This window comes from Hemicordylus capensis, chromosome 7 (genome assembly GCF_027244095.1).
Source record: "Hemicordylus capensis ecotype Gifberg chromosome 7, rHemCap1.1.pri, whole genome shotgun sequence".
In the NCBI taxonomy this organism is placed as follows: domain Eukaryota; kingdom Metazoa; phylum Chordata; class Lepidosauria; order Squamata; family Cordylidae; genus Hemicordylus; species Hemicordylus capensis.
The window spans coordinates 16,533,031-16,551,056 of record NC_069663.1 but is presented as its reverse complement, the minus strand read 5'-3'; the positions used below and the strand labels follow the sequence as shown (position 1 = coordinate 16,551,056).

At 44.0% G+C, this 18,026-nt stretch overlaps 1 protein-coding gene across 2 annotated transcripts in view; it reads right to left on the bottom strand.

Annotated features, from left to right (window-relative positions):
• Window positions 1-10,457, bottom strand: part of SERINC2 (serine incorporator 2) — a 30,156-nt gene extending 19,699 nt beyond the window's left edge. The window contains exon 1 of one of the 2 annotated variants that reach the window (XM_053268888.1): window positions 10,208-10,457. In XM_053268888.1, coding sequence (XP_053124863.1) covers window positions 10,208-10,246 — 39 coding nt within the window. In that variant the 5' untranslated portion in view covers window positions 10,247-10,457. The remainder of the gene's footprint in view (window positions 1-10,207) is intronic. The other variant, XM_053268889.1, reaches the window with a different exon arrangement.
• Window positions 10,458-18,026: the final 7,569 nt, after the last annotated feature.

Sequence of the window (18,026 nt, the reverse complement as noted above, 5' to 3'; positions counted from 1 at the left end):
CAGTGTAAATCTGGCCCGTAAGTGAACGCACACCCTCCATTCTGGAGGAGATGCAAACTAAAAGCCAAGTGTGAAAAACTTCCAGGTATCATTTCGTGCCTTCAGAAGGATCTGAAGAATTAACATGTGAAGCTGCCTTATATGGAGTCTGACCATTTGTTCAGCTAACCCAGTATTACCTACACTGACTGACAGGATTGGCCCAGAGTTTCAGTCAGACAGGGATATTCCCAGCTCTACCAGGAGTTGAAACCAATTCAACGGCACACTTTACCTTTACCTGGAAACGCCAGGGATTGGGCTGGGACCTTCTGGTGCAAAGCAAGTGTCCTACCACTGAGCATTCCAAAGAATGGTCTCATGGCTTTTTTTTTTTTTTTTTTTTTAAGCACAGGTAGGGAACCTTGCCTCTCCAGCTGTTGTTGAACAACAATTTACTGTGGCTGGGAATTATGGGAGTTGTAGTTCAACATCTGGAGAGCCAAGGTTCCCTGCCCTGTTAGTGTCACATATATTTTTTATTTCATTTGCCTTATTTATATGTTGCCCCAAACCTGTGTCTCCGGGCAGTGCACAACAAAAACAATACAAATTAAACAAAATTAAAAATGATTGTAACATTAAAATCATTTAGATCCGCCCTCAAGCTGTCAATCATCCCTTCCAGCAGTGGTCCCTCTGTTTTTTTTCCCTTCATCTCTGTGCGGGAAGAGTTCTTTTCTGGGCGGCGTATCAAGGCACTGTACGCGCACATGAATTCAGAGTGGGGCCTTCCTGATTCAACCTGAGTGGGATCTAAAATTAACTGAGTGGACATCAGAAAACTTGTGAGCGTGCACACATGTGCACGCCTTAGAGAGAACAGTGCCTTCCAGCCATTAGCTCATGGTGACGGCTCCATTTGTCTGAATGGGGAAGCACCAGAACCATGACCCGGATTGCTTCCTGCCATCACAGTTACAGCGCTTCCCCCTTCACACAAATGGAGCTGTAACTGTAAGCGGCCAGCTGGAGGAGGCATGTGACAGCTCTGGGGCGGGACTTCCTCCCTGCGTTGGGTGCTATAATGTGAGAGCAGTGGTGCTCACGAACGCCTAGAGAGGGCTACTAAGTAGGGGAATCTACCTCTTTGACGGCTTTTCAAGCAGGCGGGAGGCTCACTTCTTCAGTCAAGCTTTTAGTCCTTTTCAATTACTGTTTATGTTCCTGACTTTATATCAATATCATGGTTTTTAAATTGTGTTTTTGTTACTGGAAACCTTTTTGAGCTTTCTGGAAAAGTGTGGTGCAGAAGTATTTTAATTACTACAATAAATATGCCCTCATTTGCAGATGTTTCCGTTTGCTGCTTCTCTGTCTGTTATTAGCAAAGAGTTGTATTGATTGTGGTTTAGTTGGTTTAATTTCAACATTTTAAAACCATACTTCCTCCAAGCAGCTTAATGCAGGGTCCACTGTCAGTTTCCTCCTTTTTATCCCAACAACCCTGCAAGGTAAGTTCAACAAAGAGAGTGACAAACCCAGGTTTGCCCAAATAGCTCTATGGACAAGTTGGGGTTTGAACCTGGGTCTCCCCAGTTCTAGTCCAAGACTCTACACGACTCTGCACGGGCTCTGGTTTACTGTTTCTGTGCACTGCTCTGTAATGTTTTTGTGCACTGCTTTTCAAACTGCCTTTGTTTCAAAAGTGGTGTCTCTTTTTCAAATTAAAAAAAAGCATCCAATGTTTTTTAAATAAATAAGATTAAGGTAAACAATGTTCAAAAATAATTTCAAAAGATAAGCTATGGAGAATTCCAGTTGTTTGTTTGCCCCGAGCAAGAAGACAAACATTCACCTAATGTCGCAGGAGGGAAATAGCTTGACTACCAAGCCAGAGGTTGCTGGTTTGAATCCTTGCTAGTATGTTTCCCAGACTATGGGAAACACCTATATCGGGCAGCAGCGATATAGGAAGATGCTGAAAGGCATCATCTCATACTGCACAGGAGATGGCAATGGTCACCGTCATATGCCCAGATTCCTCCCCCAGCTTTGGAAGGAGGTAGGATGAAAAACCATCCAACCCAGCTAGGGCTTAGTGAACGACCAAGCTCCCTGCCTCCTATTTTGTTTTTAACTCACACACTATCTGAAAACAGGAGCATGCACAACTCCCAAACTGGAGTGGGAGGCTTGTCTTACCCAAATTCTGATCATGTGAAGGAACCTAACAAATAACAGCAGAATCATGAGAACGCTTTGCCTGGGCTTTACCACTTCCGTCTGAGGATGCCCGGCTCGTCTGGTGGCAACTCGGAGGTGGACCATCTTGGTAGTTGCCCCAGGGCTGTGGAACACAGTTCCTTGCAAGATTAGAGCTGCTCCATCCGTGATGGCTTTTAGGAAACAACTGAAGATGCATCTCTTCAGCCAAGCTTTTTAGTTGAAGTTTTAGCTGAGTTTTATTGATAGTTTTAATTTTTCTCTTTTAAATGTGTTACTCTTTTGGTTTGGCTTGTTATTGTAAAACCGCCTAGAAACTTTGGTAGTGGGCAGTACATAAATATGTTAAATAAAATAATAATAAAGTCTAATAAGACTATATTTCAATATTTAAGCTTCCTGTAAGTTTTCCCCTTCTGTATGTATATATAGCTCCCCTACCACGTGTATATGTATATTTTCTAAGTTTTAAAAAAAAAAATGAAGGAGAGAGTTTGAAGCATCTGCCGATGTATAAAAGGTTTTCACCACAACTCTCATTTCAACACGTCTGCAAGCATTCCTGGTAGAAAAGTAATTATACCACTTAGTACTTTCACAACATTTTTTTCTTAAGTGCTCAAAACATCTCACTTCCATTATCTCCGGCCCAGATTGAGAATGCAGCAGAATCACGAGAACGCTTTGCCTGGACTGAACCACTTCCAGCTGCAGGTACATGGTAGAATAGCCACCAGCCATTCAAGTAAGTCCTTGCATACACCATAGAAAGAGGACACATCAAAGAGAAGGTTTAGTTAAGTCTTCTTTCTTACACACTACTTTTCTCTGTGTGTGGAGCCTTTTCATGGAGCTGCACGGAGACCTCCCAACTCCTAATTGCTGCCTGGAATGGTACAGTCCAGGGAAAGCATTAGTACTTGATTCTGCTGGATATACCATATCCTCAGAAAAACCTTTTAACTCAAAATTAAATTGCAAGATATTATTATAAACTGTAAGCCACCTTGAGTGCATTGGTGGAAACGTGAGAAACATCTAGTAAGGGAAGAATAGCTTAAGGCTGGTGTGATTACCCAGCAGCAAGAAACAAAAAGATCCCCCACCAAGCAATGAAAAACCAAACACAAAGTAGTCCAATAAATCTATAGTGGAAAATATATTCAATCTATAACAAGACAAAACCACGGGAAATAATATAAAGGAAACAATTATATGATGTGGGAGGAGTAATAAAGTCCATGATGTGGAGATTGGTATGATGCACAAATGAATGACCTCCATTTTGAAATATATCTTTTTTTCAAGTAGAAGCTTGTCTTGGACAAGTGACACTGGTCCACCGTGTCCAAATTATCTTTCAACACTTCTAGAATGTTCTCTCACACAAGCAAGTTCTCATCAGGTACAAAGCTTCACGTTTCTATACTGCCCCATATAAAATTTCTGGGCAGTTAAATTAAAATAGCCATTAAGATAACCATCAATAACACTTCTAACACATTATAAACTAAAAGCTTGATGAAACAGATGCATTTTCAAGAGGCGCTTAAGAACAGCCAGAGATGGGGAAGGTTCCGATTTCATGTGGGAGCATGTTCCAGAGCTCTGGGGCAGTCCTAGAGAAGGCCCAGTTTGGGGTCATCACTAAATGAGCTGGTGGCAACCACAACCAGATTTCCCCAGACGATCTTAATAGGCAGTGGGGTATCCGCCCCTGTTGTAAGGGTGGCGCTTGCAGTCCTCAGCTCCCCTTCTGACAAGGAAGCCATGATGGCGTCGGCGGCATGGGAGCACTCCATTGGTTGTAGTAGTGAAGCAAGGAGAGGAGGGAGGGCGGGAAATTACAAAGTTGTGAAAGGGGGTGAGCAAAGAGCTTAGTAGTTGCTGAAAGGGTAGAATAGCTGGGAGAGGCTCTTGAAAGTTTAGAAGGAAGCGAGAAAAACCAGGCAGAGAGAAAAAAAGGAGAAAAAAGAACAAGGAGGAGCTCTCTCTCTCTCTCTCTCTCTCTTGCTGCCAATCCTGAGGTGATAGGAAAAGGAACTGGGAATTAGCGATCAGCCTAGCCTTCCAGGAAATCTTGGCTGTGATAACTTCCTGTCGATTCTGATAGCATGATGGAAATATCCCGAACTAAAGGATGGGCTCCGATTACGGTGGAAAAAGGGGTGCTCTCTTAAACACTTTGGGCCCCAACCTTAGATCTTGGGGCTTTCTGCCCAAATGCATCTGTCTCTTCCCTGCCTCTTTGTCTTGTTTAATATACAGCCTGACGAAGAGAGCTGGTGCAGTGTGATGACTAAGAGACAGAGCTGCAGATCAAGACTTCCCCGGTTTAAATCCCACGCCTGCCATGAACTCACAACTTTCTCCTTTTCCTGGAAGTGTCCTCTTTCTAAATACGAGGAGTTCCTAAGTTGCATCAGGCAAACCACTTGCTTTCAGCAAACCAGCTCTCTCAGTTTCCTCTCCCCAGCAGCAATATGGAAATTATACTCATTCATGGCAGGAGAGCTGGTCTTGTGGCAGCAAACATACATCGTCTCCTTTGCTAAGCAGGGTCCACTCTGGGACCTTGCTTTTGAATGGGAGATGACATGTCAGCACTGTAAGATAGTCCCCTTAGAGGATGGGGCCGCTCTGGGAAGAGCATCTGCATGCTTGCATGCAGGAGGTTCTAAGTTCCTTCCTTGGCATCTCCAAGACAGGGCTAGGAGAGACTCCTGCCTGCAACCTTGCAGAAGCCACTGCCAGTCTGTGTAGACAATACTGAGCTAGATGGACCAAGGGTCTCTCAGTATAAGGTAGCTTCCTATGTTCCTGAGGGCTGTAAGAATTGCATCAAACTAATGCAGATGAAGCTTTGCACACTCAAGAAGCGCTATACAAGCGTCAAGACTAAGAACTGGAGAATGTAGAAATGTACTGATTGCTTTGCAGTATCTCAGTCCTTACATAGGTAGCTGCCTTATACTGAGTCAGAGACCACTGGTCCATCTAGCTCAATTCAACTCAACTCCTTTATTACGATCACAGTCCAGCACAACCTACAAACAGAAGTCCAAACAAAAAACAAACCAACAAACAAAAACCCTGTATAGCCTATTGAGTTATAATACAGTTATAATAATACCTCTACGCTATGGTCCTTCCCCAGAACGCCAGAAGGAGGATTCAGAACAACTTCTTGCACCCTAAGTGAGACTCTCGCTCTTTGACCAATGGGCCTGTTTATAAAGGGGTCCCCCTACACCGGGCTTCGAATTTGCTTGCTAATGTCCCTATCCTTAACATTTATTGTGTTTTAACGAATATTTTAACTTTTTCTATTGTTTATTTTGCTTTGTTGTAAACCGCCCAGAGACATAGGTTTTGGGTAGTATAAAAATATGTTAAATTAATAAAACTGGCACTTTTTTTTTGCTGGCGGATGGAATAGTGCAGAAATATCATGCGACAAACTCAGAGAAACATCCCAGGCACACATCCCTATTTGGTTTCAGTGACACAATACTGCCGTTAATTACATAAACTTTACAAGTTTCTCTGCATTTCGAAATGACGGTCATACATTGTATGACTAAGTTTTCAATGATAGTTGACTGACGAAGGAGAAAATTCCACTGCAGGGTTTATTTTTGGACAGACAGGAGAGAACCTGTCTGAGGAACATAAGAACAGCCCTGCTGTTTCAGGCCCAAGGCCCATCTAGTCCAACATCCTGTTTCACACAGTGGCCCACCAAAGGAAAGAACAGCCTCTTAAGAAACTTATGGAATGCAGGCCTATCTACTATTACAAATATTTATACACTGCTTTTCAACCAAAATTCTCAATGCGGTTTACATCAAAAAATAAATAATACATAAACAAGATGGTCCCCTCACCCCAAAGGACTCACAATCTAAAAAGAAACACAAGGCAGATACCAGCAACAGCCACTTGAAGGATGCTGTACTGGGTTTGGATAGGGCCAGTATCTACTCAGAAGTCTCACTCAGATCAATGGGACTGCTCCCTATAGATTATAGCCTAGAACATTTTACTTGAAAGTTCTACATCCCCATCAAGGAATTGATTAGCCAACCATCTATTGGGTTGATGTTCATAATGGGATTCCCCGCCCCCGGGTATCCCGTCCCATTTACATAATTTATTACTGTAAATAATAAATTATTTTATTATTTCCAGTAGAAAAGAGCTGGTCTTGTGGTAGCGAGCAGGACTTGTCCCCTTAACTAAGCATGGTCCACCCTGGTTGCATATGAATGGGAGACTTGATGTGTGAGCACTGCAAGATATTCCCCTCAGGGGATGGCGCCACTCTGGGAAGAGCAGGTTTCAAGTTCCTTCTCTGGCATCTTTAAGATAGGGCAGAGAGAGACTCCTGCCTGCAACTTTGGAGAAGCCACTGCCAGTCTACTGAGCGAGATGGACCTGTAGTTTGACTCAGTATATGGCAGCTTCCTATGTTCCTATGTACAAGGAAAAGCAGCCTTGGCAAATACTCTCACCAGCAATAAAGTTTAGCCCAGAGGCAGGCAGCCAGCTGCTGTTGAACTACAACTCCCATCATTCCCAACCAGCCACATTTATGGCTGGGAATGATGGGAGTTGTAGTTCAACAGCTGATGGAGCCAAAGTTGCTTGCCTCTGGGCTAGCCCATACTGCTTTATGGGCAGTATAATTGTGGGCATTCAGATTTTCAACAAACCATATTCCTCACAACAGTTACAATTCTGCAGTCTGGGAACAAAAGTCAATGCTTCCTAAGAGTGTCCGAACATTTACCTATCAGTTAAATGCCTCCAGAATATCAGCGCTTCGTATGACAAGCACACGTAACCAACCCTACCTATTATATTACATAACAGTCATAACACGTAATCTTCCCCTCCCTCCCTCCCTCCCTCCCCCAGTTTTACCTTCCAGGGAGTTGGCAAGTTGAAAAAATAGCAACACTGCAGGTGTATGCAAAAGCCATATATTACCAGAGAGAAATTATTGGTTAACACTCTTGCTGAAATTAGAAAGACCCTCTAGCTTCATACAGTGCAAGGAGCAAAGCAGTAATTTGCAACATTTCCAAGACTTGGGTAAAACTCAAAACGGTAGAATTGGGGTTTCCTTTTCTTTCTGTTTTTACACGCTGACCTGGTTCACACAATTGCTAGAATATAAGTTTCAAGCTGGTAACCAAGATTAGCATGATTGTGTAAACCCACGCCAAAATTATTAATGTCAGTTTGTGTCCTGAGATTAATCTGAGATTCCCACCTTGGCATGGGTTCACACAATCATGCTAACATTGGTTACCAACTTGAAACCTAGATTTCAGCAATTGTGTGAACCAGATCTGTATGTACCCTTTTCAGGTGACTCTGAAAGGTATGTTCTCACAATGCTCTGGGCTGGTAGGACAGCAGGAATCCTAGATCTAAGCAGCATGCATGCTCCCACGTTTGTGTTGTGAGAATCCAGAGATTTTACATTTATTTTTACACATACACACACACATATATATACACATATCCCGCTCTTCCGCTAAGGAGCTCAGAGCAGTGCACATGGCAATGTTTATCCTCACAACAATTCTGTGAGGTCGGTTAGGCTGAGATATACATGACTGGCCCAGAGTCACCCAATGAGTTTCATGGCCGAATGGGGATTTGAACTCGGGTCTCCCCAGTCCTAATCCAACACTCCAACCATTATACCACACTGTTAGGGTTTGCAATTGTGCCCAGCTCACTGATCCCATCGCAGCAACCCCAGATCTTCAAAACCTAGATCACCAATCTGGGCTGGGCAAGACTGCAGGCTCTACATTTCTGCATTCCCACAACACAAAATTGGGCACACCTGTGCAGGTTGGATCTAGGATTTCCACTTTTCCGCCAGCCCAGATCATCCTGGGAACATGCCCTTGGGCAGACATTTTTAAGATCTGGTCCATCTCAACAGTGTGTTATTCTACTGTTGCATTTTAGTTATATTTCATTTTAAGTTATTTATTTGATTGATTGATTGATTGATTGCTCTAATGCCCTTCCAAAACTGTTTCAGGGCAGTTTAAAACTAAAATCAATTAACTGCTAAAATTGAAAACTGTAAAAAAAACCAAAAACATAAAACCATTATTAAAACCATTTTTAAAATTTGTAATTTATTGTAACCCACTCTGAGACCTTTGGGTATAGGGTGGGCTAGAAATGTAAATAAATAACTAAATAATAAAACAGTTTATAAAACCCTGGAAGGCCAGGCCAAACAGATAAGTTTTAAATTATGTATTTGTTTGGGTTTTTTAACAATTATTTTAAACTATATTTTAAACTAACCTTGGGCATGTGTTTGAGCACAGAAAGGCAAGATTTAAGATTATATAAGTGAATGAATAAATCGCCTTTCTTTAGAGTGCCCAGATGCAAAGCAGGGCAACTATGTTGTAATAATAATAATAATAATAATAATAATAATAATAATAGCCATACCGAAAAGGGAATCTAGGCAGGCACATCCAGGCAGGCACACAGAGACAAGAAAGCCATGCCTACCAATATATCTTCTTCTCTGCTACCATTAAAAATAAAGGGACTCTGTAGTGCTCTGCGTCTGTTATGCTCTCTTTGTTTTTTCTGCCTTCTCTTTAAAAATTAACCTAAACCAACAAAATGAAAAGTAGCAGCAGCGTAGCTGGCCTGGCACACCTCAGGTTGGGGCGTGACTCACCAACAAAAGACCAGTGGAGCAAGCCCTAAGTAGGTTAAGTCTCTGGAAAACAAAGTGTCTTGCAGCACCTCCAAAGCCTCATGAATGTAGTGCAGATTAGATAGTGTAGTCTTTAAGGTGCCACAGCATCCTTGGTCAGTTCTGGGAAGAGCAGAAGGTTCCAAGTTCCCTCCCTGGCTTCTCCAAGATAGGGCTGAGAGAGATTCCTGCCTGCAGCCTTGGAGAAGCTGCTGCCAGTCTGTGAAGACAATACTGAGCTAGAAAGACCAATGGTCTGACTCAGTATATGGCAGCTACCTATGTTCCTCATGCTTCCTGTGTTCCTAATGCTACCCTATACAGGTTATAGCCGGAAAGGCGGCCCTTGGAGTCCAGTGGCATTCACCGTCTAAGAACTCTGCTTCAGATTTCAGGCTAAACACAGCTGCCCCTCTCTGGCAGGTCTTTCAAACAAGCACTTCACAGAAATATTGACAAGAAAGCACCCACTGTGCTAAAAAAGGGAAAATACCATATTTACCAGAATAGAAGACAACTCTTAATTTAAGATGACCGCCTTTTAAAAATACAGGTTGCACCTGTATTTACCAGAAAGCAAGATAAATCTGAATTTAAACAGACCCGCCCCCATTTCTACCTTCAAAGAACTTGGGGGAAATCTAGTCTTGAATTTAAGGAAACAAAGTATTCGAAATGGGTTGGAATGAAAGAAAAAGAGAGAGGCATAAAGGAAGACAAATCAAAGGAGATAGAGAAGGCAGAGGCTGTGTGTGGCTTTAATTTAAAGGCAGGAAACGCTTAAATAAATAAATAAAGGCTAGACTCCTTTGCGCCCTTACAAGGAAGCAAGTCCCACTGAGCTCAATGGAACTTACTACTGAGTAAACTTTTCAAGGGTGTCGATCGCCCCCACTCCCAGACCAGTGGCTCCCCCCCCCCCATTTCTGTTTCAGAAATCTAACATGTGAGGCACACGCAGCTCGCCCACCCATAAATGCACTTTGCTCCTTCAGTACCGCCCCCACCCTTCCCCATTTATTTCGGCGGGGCCGTCACTGAACTTGCTTTAGATGGCACTGTGAGACTCGCTCAATCCACCCCCCGCCCCAATCCAAGTCTTAAAGGCTTGGAAGCAAGCAATCCTAGAAGCAGAGAGAGTAGGGCAGAGGAGCGTCCGCCAGCCCCAGCCCCAGGGGGCACCAGAAAAGCTCCGCGGTTTGTGTTACAGCAGCCCCCAGCCCCACTTCCCCCCGCCAAATGGGCACTCACGCAGCTCAGGACAGAGCAGACCCCCAGACAAGCACCCATGACACCGCTGGGCACAAAGACCACCGCCGCCGCCGCCTCGTCTTCAATGCGAACTCCGCCGGAGAGGCGAGGGACAAACTTGGCTGCTATAGGGTTCCACTCCCAGGGCTACCTGCCGAAGCCGCTCGGAGCTCTTCGGCAGGTTCCGCCTCTTCCCCCGCTTCGGTTCTTTCCGCCCACGTTCGGAGACCGCCTGGTCCCACCCCGCACAAGCTGGATAGGCTCTGACTGGGTGCGGCGACTTACCTGGCTTAGTAATAGGGCGATGCTGGATGACGCGCGGGGTTTCCCAGGTGTGCCAAGAGGGGGCATCCCTGGGACGACTGTGAGCGCGCCGCTTAGCATGGCATGGCATTCCATGGAGTAGGCGGAGGGTTGATCTGTGACTGGAGCTATTCTCCCCTCTCCTCCCCAGTAAGACTCCACAGGCCGTAGGGTATCAGCAGCAGGCCCTATCCAACCCCAACGCAACGTCCCTGCAGTGGCTATTGCCGGTGTCTATCTTCTGTTACTTTTTTAGATTGTGAGTCCTTTGGGGATAGAGCTGAAATCCGCACCTCCGTCTCCTTGACATTTTTTAGTGGGGAAGTAAAGGCATAGCGCTTCACCCCAAGCTTTTGAATGAGAGTATTGTTTTTGAAGTTGAAGGAAAGAGAAGAAGAGGACGGCCAGCAGCAAGGTGGATGGACTCTCACGACAGCAATAAATGCACCACTGAGAGACCTAAAAGGCCAAGTGGAAGACAGTTCATCCTGGAGAGAATCTATGTGGTCACTAAGGGTCCACACTGACTTGATGGCACTTAATCAGCATGGTGTAGTGGTTAGAGTGCTGCGCTACGACGGGGGAGACCTGAGTTCAAATCTCCATTCAGCCATGATATTAGCTGGGTGACTCTGGGCCAGTCACTTCCTTCTCAGCCTAACCTACTCCAGCAATGATTTCAAAGATGGACAATAATTACGTTGGAGATGGTTGGAGATGTATGGATCAGATAGCTACCTTCTATCACATGTGGTGGACATGTAAAAAAGCTCAAAATTTTTGGAAAACAATACATTTTAAGATGCAGCAAATTTTGCATATAGATTTCCCTTTTCTCCAGGAAATGCTCATGTTACATTTTACTAAACTGCATATTCCTGCAAAACACACTGAACTTTATATATAACAGCGGCAAGAATCCTTTATGCTTCCTGTTGGAAAACCAATTTGATTCCGACTTTAGATGATTAGCAACTCAAACTTTGGGAATATGCATCAATAGCCAAAATAACTGCATATATTAAAAATAAATCTGAGGATTTTTTTTCCCTTTCAAACATGGGAACCATTTATTCAATATAACATATCACAGGGTTTGGTACCTCATCCAAAATTTGGCTTTTCCTTATAGAGGAAATTAATACAGATAGCAAGAATATCATTTTTGTTATATTTTAGTTCTGCAGTCAATATTTTGTAGAGTGGCGGGGAGACATGTTGGTCGAAGGAATTCAGGTTGATGTACACAGACTGTATTGAGAATCTTTGTATTTGCTAGGTTTGATTATCTTGTTTTTCTTTTTTCTCTTTTCTTCCCCCACCCTGTTGTTTATGTTTCTCTACTTCTATCTTTGATAAAACAATAAAAATAATATATATATTTAAAAAGAAACAACATGACAGCATCTTCTGAACAATGGTGTTGTGCTGTAGGGACACACAGGGACACAGTCCTGGCACTTTCCCCCTCCAGGATCTCAGCAGGGACGCAAAGCAGCCGACAGAGAGGGAAGCAATTTGCCTTTCTTGCTGCTCATCCAGCATTTTTTACAGTTACCCCCACCTCTGAGTGCCTTTCTCTCTCTCTCTCTGTTACAATGTCAATAGAGCAAAAGAGCAAGCAATACCGTCATCTCTTTCCCCTTCTGATTTAGGCGTTCTCAAACTTGGGTCCCCAGATGATGTTGGACTTCAACTCCTATAATCTTCAGCCACAAGGGTCGCTGGGGATTATGGGAGTTGAAGTCCAACAATATCTGAGGGCCGCTGTTCCCTCTAACAGGGATTCCCAAATGTTATGGACTACAACTCCCATCATTCCCAGCTGCAATGGCCGGTTCTTTGCACCAGTCTCACAAACTCATTAAGAAGTGTCAGTGTAGTACTGCTTTGTTTCATTTCCAGCAGAATATTGAAAAATGGGTTGAGGAAGATGCTTCATTGGATTGCCATGGCTCATTAACCATCTTTTGGCAAGGGATAATTATTCAGTGCTACTGCAAAAGAACAGGTTAGAAAATGGATGGCATCAGGTGTGCCTCCCTTCACACTGCAAGTTCAGGAGTTATTTTGGGTGGATTCTCACCTACACCCATCACACATGATCTGCTGCCTTTCTGTTACGCTCTAGAGAGTTATGTTCACGACAGCATGAGTTACACACAAGGGTTTCATGGAAACTGATCATTCTATTCAGGGAGTCAGTTCATACACATTTCTTCCCACTTGGTTTCATCTTCTGTCTGAGCCTATACCATTAAATCAATATGTGTCTATCCTGACGGGGACACATAGGGCCCAAGAAGGCATCTGAGGAGGCAGGCCCAGAGATAGCCCATCATCATCATTATCATCATCATCAAAATGTGTACACCACCCCAAACATTCGTCTCTGGGCGGTTAACAATAGCATAAAACAAGTTAAAATATATACAAAAACTTAAAACAATTTAATCAATTTAAAAATCAACAATTTAAAAATCAGAAAATTAAAGGTAAAGTGTGCCTTTGAGTCAGTGTTGATTCCTGGAGACCACAGACCCCTGTGATTGTCTTTGGTAGAATACAGGAGGGGCCACTGCCAACTTCTGCACAGTATGAGATTATGTCTTTCAGCATCTGGCTGGAGTCCAGGACCTCGGAGAGCTCCAAATGAGCTCAGATGAGGCTTTATGTTTCTCTTCAGCAACATTTCTTTTCTGGCTCCGCCTCCTCCTTGATGAAAGCCTTAAAGAAACAGGCCTCTAGCCCAAAGCCTAGCATTTTGTCACCTCTGTCTTTAGGTTTACTCTCATGTAATGCAACTTGCTCAAATGCAGTGCTACTAGACTGATGAGCAAATTTTGTGCCGTATGTCAGCTGCTGTGTTTATGATTAGACTGGCTGTATATATGACCTCAGAATAGTAATATATCTGCTAGCCACCTCCAGACTTGACTACTGCAATGTGCTCTATGTGGGGCTGCCTTTGTACATAGTCCAGAAACTGCAGTTGGTCCAGAATGTGGCAGCCAGGTTGGTTTCTGGGTCGTCTTGGAGAGACCATATCATTCCTATCTTAAAAGAGCTGCACTGGTTGCCGATAAGTTTCTGGGCAAAAAACAAGGTTTTGGTTATAACCTATAAAGCACTAAACAGCTTGGGACCTGGGTATTGGTCACTACTGCTTAATTGTTTTCATCCTGTGAAATCATTTTAATTGTTTTACTCTGTGAATTGTTTTTATCATGTGAAAGTGTTCTCATTGTTTTTATTTTTATATTGTAATTTGGATTGTGTACAGCACCAGGAGACATATACATCAGGCGGAATATAAATGAATGAATGAATGAATGAATGAATGAAGATAGATAGATAGATAGATCACAGTGGCCATCCACCAAATGATCCGATCTCATCTGAGATTTCAGTGGCATGTTATTGGCACTGAACAGCAGAATTAGAAAGATGTATAAATGGGTAGAAGAATCTGTTAACCTCTCACACACAATTAAAAACAGCAAATTACATATAGCTGTGTAATTCTTATAATTAAACCAAAGTGTGACCCTATAATTTGAGTTACTTCAGCTTAGTTTCAATCATGTCCTCGTTACAGCTGATATTATGCTTCTCAGAAACTGAAGTCAGAGCTTCTATTTGTGGTAGAGCACGACATCTCTGTTACATAAGTTTATTTCTTTTTAAATCACACTCTGTCCAAGGTACCTGAGAGGATGTGCAAGTTCTGCAGATCCAATGAAGACTCTGAAATAATACAGCTCCAAAATATACCATCAGATCAGGAAAATACTGTGAAGACTGTTGACTGACCAGGTTTCTTGGATGGGCAGATTGCGGGTTAATAGTTCAACAAAGTGGCTTGATGAGAGCTAATGCTTAGAAAGGTAAAGAATGCCATCGAGTTGGTGTCGACTCCTGGCGCCCACAGAGCCCGGTGGTTGTCTTTGGTAGCATACAGGAGGGGTTTACCATTTCCTCCTCCCACGCAGTATGAGATGACGCCTTTCAGCATCTTCCTATATCGCTGCTGCCTGATATAGTACCAGCGGGGATTCGAACCAGCAACCTTCTGCTTGTTAGTCAAGCATTTCCCCGCTGAGCCACTGAGAATTGTTCTATGTTGGATTGCAATACTCATTAGAGTTCAGGAGAGGTGACACCCCTTTGGCTATAGGGAGGGTTTGGGGTGTGTGCACAAGCAGAAAGCAGATTTCCCAGGAGTGGGAAATCTCCAGAACAACTATTTGTGGGGAGCAAAGCAGTGACAAAGACTTATTAACAGAGTGAAGATTTTACTATACACTAAATACTTGTAGAGACAAGGCAATTAATGTTGTTAGTTTATTTACCTTCTTACCTTCTTAGAGCCGTGAGTTTTGGGCGGTATAGAAGTGTGTTAAATAAATAAAATAAATCAATTAATGAAGTGTGGTTGACATTTTCAAACTTATTCAGGCAATGGGCCAGATTCCTATTAGAAAATACTCCCTTTTTGCATTAGGCCAAACCTTCCAGTATGCTTCCCAGGTTAGTTTCATCTTCCCATCCAAGATTATGTAGCAGGAAAAACTGGGCTGGGGAGAGAGGTCAGTATTAGTCCAGCTGAAATCTGCAGTGGAGATGACCCTCTACCCCCTGCACACATGGTCTCATCTAGGCCAGTTCCTGGCCAGGAAGGAAGCTAAGGGGTTAATCTGGCCCCTGGGAGGTTGGAAGAGTCTTCTACCTACCTGGCTGCGCTGGTTTCTGGTGCTTGATCTGAGGTTGAGTGAGTAAATGAGACTTCTTTATGCAATGGAGGACTTTAAAATAACGAATGTAAGCTATAGGGTTGTCTGACACTAAATGGCTTGATACTGGGCTGGTTCATACAATTAGACCAATGTGCAGTAAATATTTAAATCCAGATCCACACAGCATCTGCATTCCCAGTTTCTGGCCATGTGAACGCATGCCAACCCAACATCACCTAAGATTTCTGGGTTCACAAGACTGGAAATCGGGAACATGTGAGAGACATGAATCTACATTTAACATAACATAACATAACATAACATAACATAACATAACATAACATAACATAACATAACATAACATAACATAACATAACAACAAATATTTATATACCGCTTTTCAACAAAAGTTTCCAAAGTTGTTTATTTAGAGAATTAATTAGTTAATTAATTAATTAGATGGATTCCTGTCCCTGAAGGGCTCACAATCTAAAATGTACTGCACGTAGTTCTAATCATGTGAATCGGCCTATTGTTGAAGAATATTGGGGCGGGGGGTGGGTAGATATCCAACAACAGCTTCAGTCAGTTACACAGGAAGCTGCCTTATACTGACCACTGGTCCATCCAGCTCAGTATTGTCTACACTAACTGGCAGCAGCTGTAGCTCTCCAAAGTTTCAGTTGGGTATTCCTCAGCGCTATCTGGAGCTGCCAGGGATTGGATCTGGCACCTTCGGCCTGCAAGCAGATACTCTTCCCCTGAGCTACAGCCCCATTCTCCCCAAAATACATAGGGACACAGGAAGGCTGCCGTATACCGAGTCTGACACTTGGTCCATCTAGCTCAGTATTGTCTACACTGACTGGCAGCATCTCTCCAAAGTTTCTGGCAAGAGTCTTTCCCAGCCCTACCTGGAGATGCCAGGGAGTGAACCTGGGGCCTTCTGCATGCAGAGCAGACGCTTTGCCTCTGAGCTACAGTGCCATTCCACACATTATGATTTTTGTTGTCATTTCAAGGTCTCAGCTGCCAGTATTGTGCGCTCCTAACATACGAATACAGGAAGTTGCCAAATGCCAAGTCAGACCCTTGGTCCATCTAGCTCAGTACATATGAACACAGGAAGCTGCCATATACTGAGCCAGACCATTGGTCTATTTAGCCCAGTATTGTCTTCACAGACTGGAAGTGGCTTCTCCAAGGTTGCAGGCAGGAGTCTCTCTCAGCCCTATCTTGGAGATGATGCCAGGGAGGGGACTTGGGACCTTCTGCTCTTCCCAGAGCGTCTCCATTCCCTGAGGGGAATATCTTGCAGTGCTCACACTTCTAGTCTCCCTTTCATAAGCAACCAGGGTGGACCCAGCTTAGCTAAGGGGGCGTCATGCTTGCTACTACAAGACCAGTGTACCATCTACACTAACTGGCAGGGGCTCTTGAGGGTTTCAGACGGGAGCCCTCTCTGGAGGGGGTCAACCGGGGACCTTCTGCATGCAAAGCAGATGTTCTTTGACCCAGCTACAGCCCTCCCAGTACTGGCAACCCTAGATGAAAGACAGAGAAAAGGAGAGGGCATGTTATGGGAAATAGAAATACATGAAGGGTTTGAAAGGAAAGCAAGCTGGAAGGGGCAGAGCTGGAAAAGGGGGTGTCTTCCTCCCCCTAAAGTGGTCTCTCTCCGTCTCCTGCATAGGGCTGTTTTACCACTGACATTCTGCCCCTAAACGAAACTATTCCAGGGCTGATCCACAGCCCCCAAGAGCCAAGCTGCTGAGTGAATTCTGCTCGGCTGCTGGGACTATATTTAGAAGCCTGTGATGAAAGGGGTTAGCAAGTTGCCTGGAACCAGCAGAGCATCGAAAGATGTCAGTGTAACAGCAGCCAGGGATGAAAAATAACCAAGAGCTTTAAGTAAATCCTTTGGACTGAGCTAAAGGTGGGGGGGCGGGCGGGCGGGGGAATGAAACCCGACTCTGATTACAGTTTAGACTGGAAGTGCAGCTTGCCTATGACTAGGCACTTCCTCCCTCCCCCCCTCCCTTTCCAATCTAGGTGAACACCATTGAAAGGTCATGGTTGGCTGGGGGAGGGATGTTCGGGAGGGAGGGAGGGCTCTAGCCGCCCCCACTCACCAACCCATTTCCAGCACATTACAGGTCTGGAAAGCAGGTTATATAAACACGTTGATTTGCCTCATGCCAAGACGAGTCAAGTCACAGACCCATCTATAGCTGCTGTATACTGAGTCAGACCATTGGTCCATCTAGCTCAGTTTGGTCTACACTGACAGGCAGCACCTTTTCTTACATTTCAGGCTACATTTCTTTCGCAGCCCTGGAGATGCCAGGGGTTGAACCTTTCTGCATGCAAAGCTGATGCTTGACCACTGAGCAATATCCCCATATTTTTGTGTATTTATTGCATCGCTTTTGAACTTGGGTGCTGGAGAAGACTTTTGAGGATACCATGGACAGCCAGGAAAACACACAAATGGATCATAGAACAAACCAATCCAGAATTTTCCCTCGAGGCACAAATGACCAGGCTCAAACTATCATACTATGGACACATTATGCGAAGACCCAGCTCCCTTGAGAAGTCCATCATGCTGGGGAAAGTTGAAGAAAAAGAGAAGAGGAGGACGACCAGCAGCAAGGTGGATGGACTTGATTACGACAGCAATGAATGCACCACTGAGAGACCTTAAAGGCCAAGTTGAAGACAGATCATCCTGGAGAGAATCCATCTATGTGGTCACTACGAATTGACACGGACTTGAC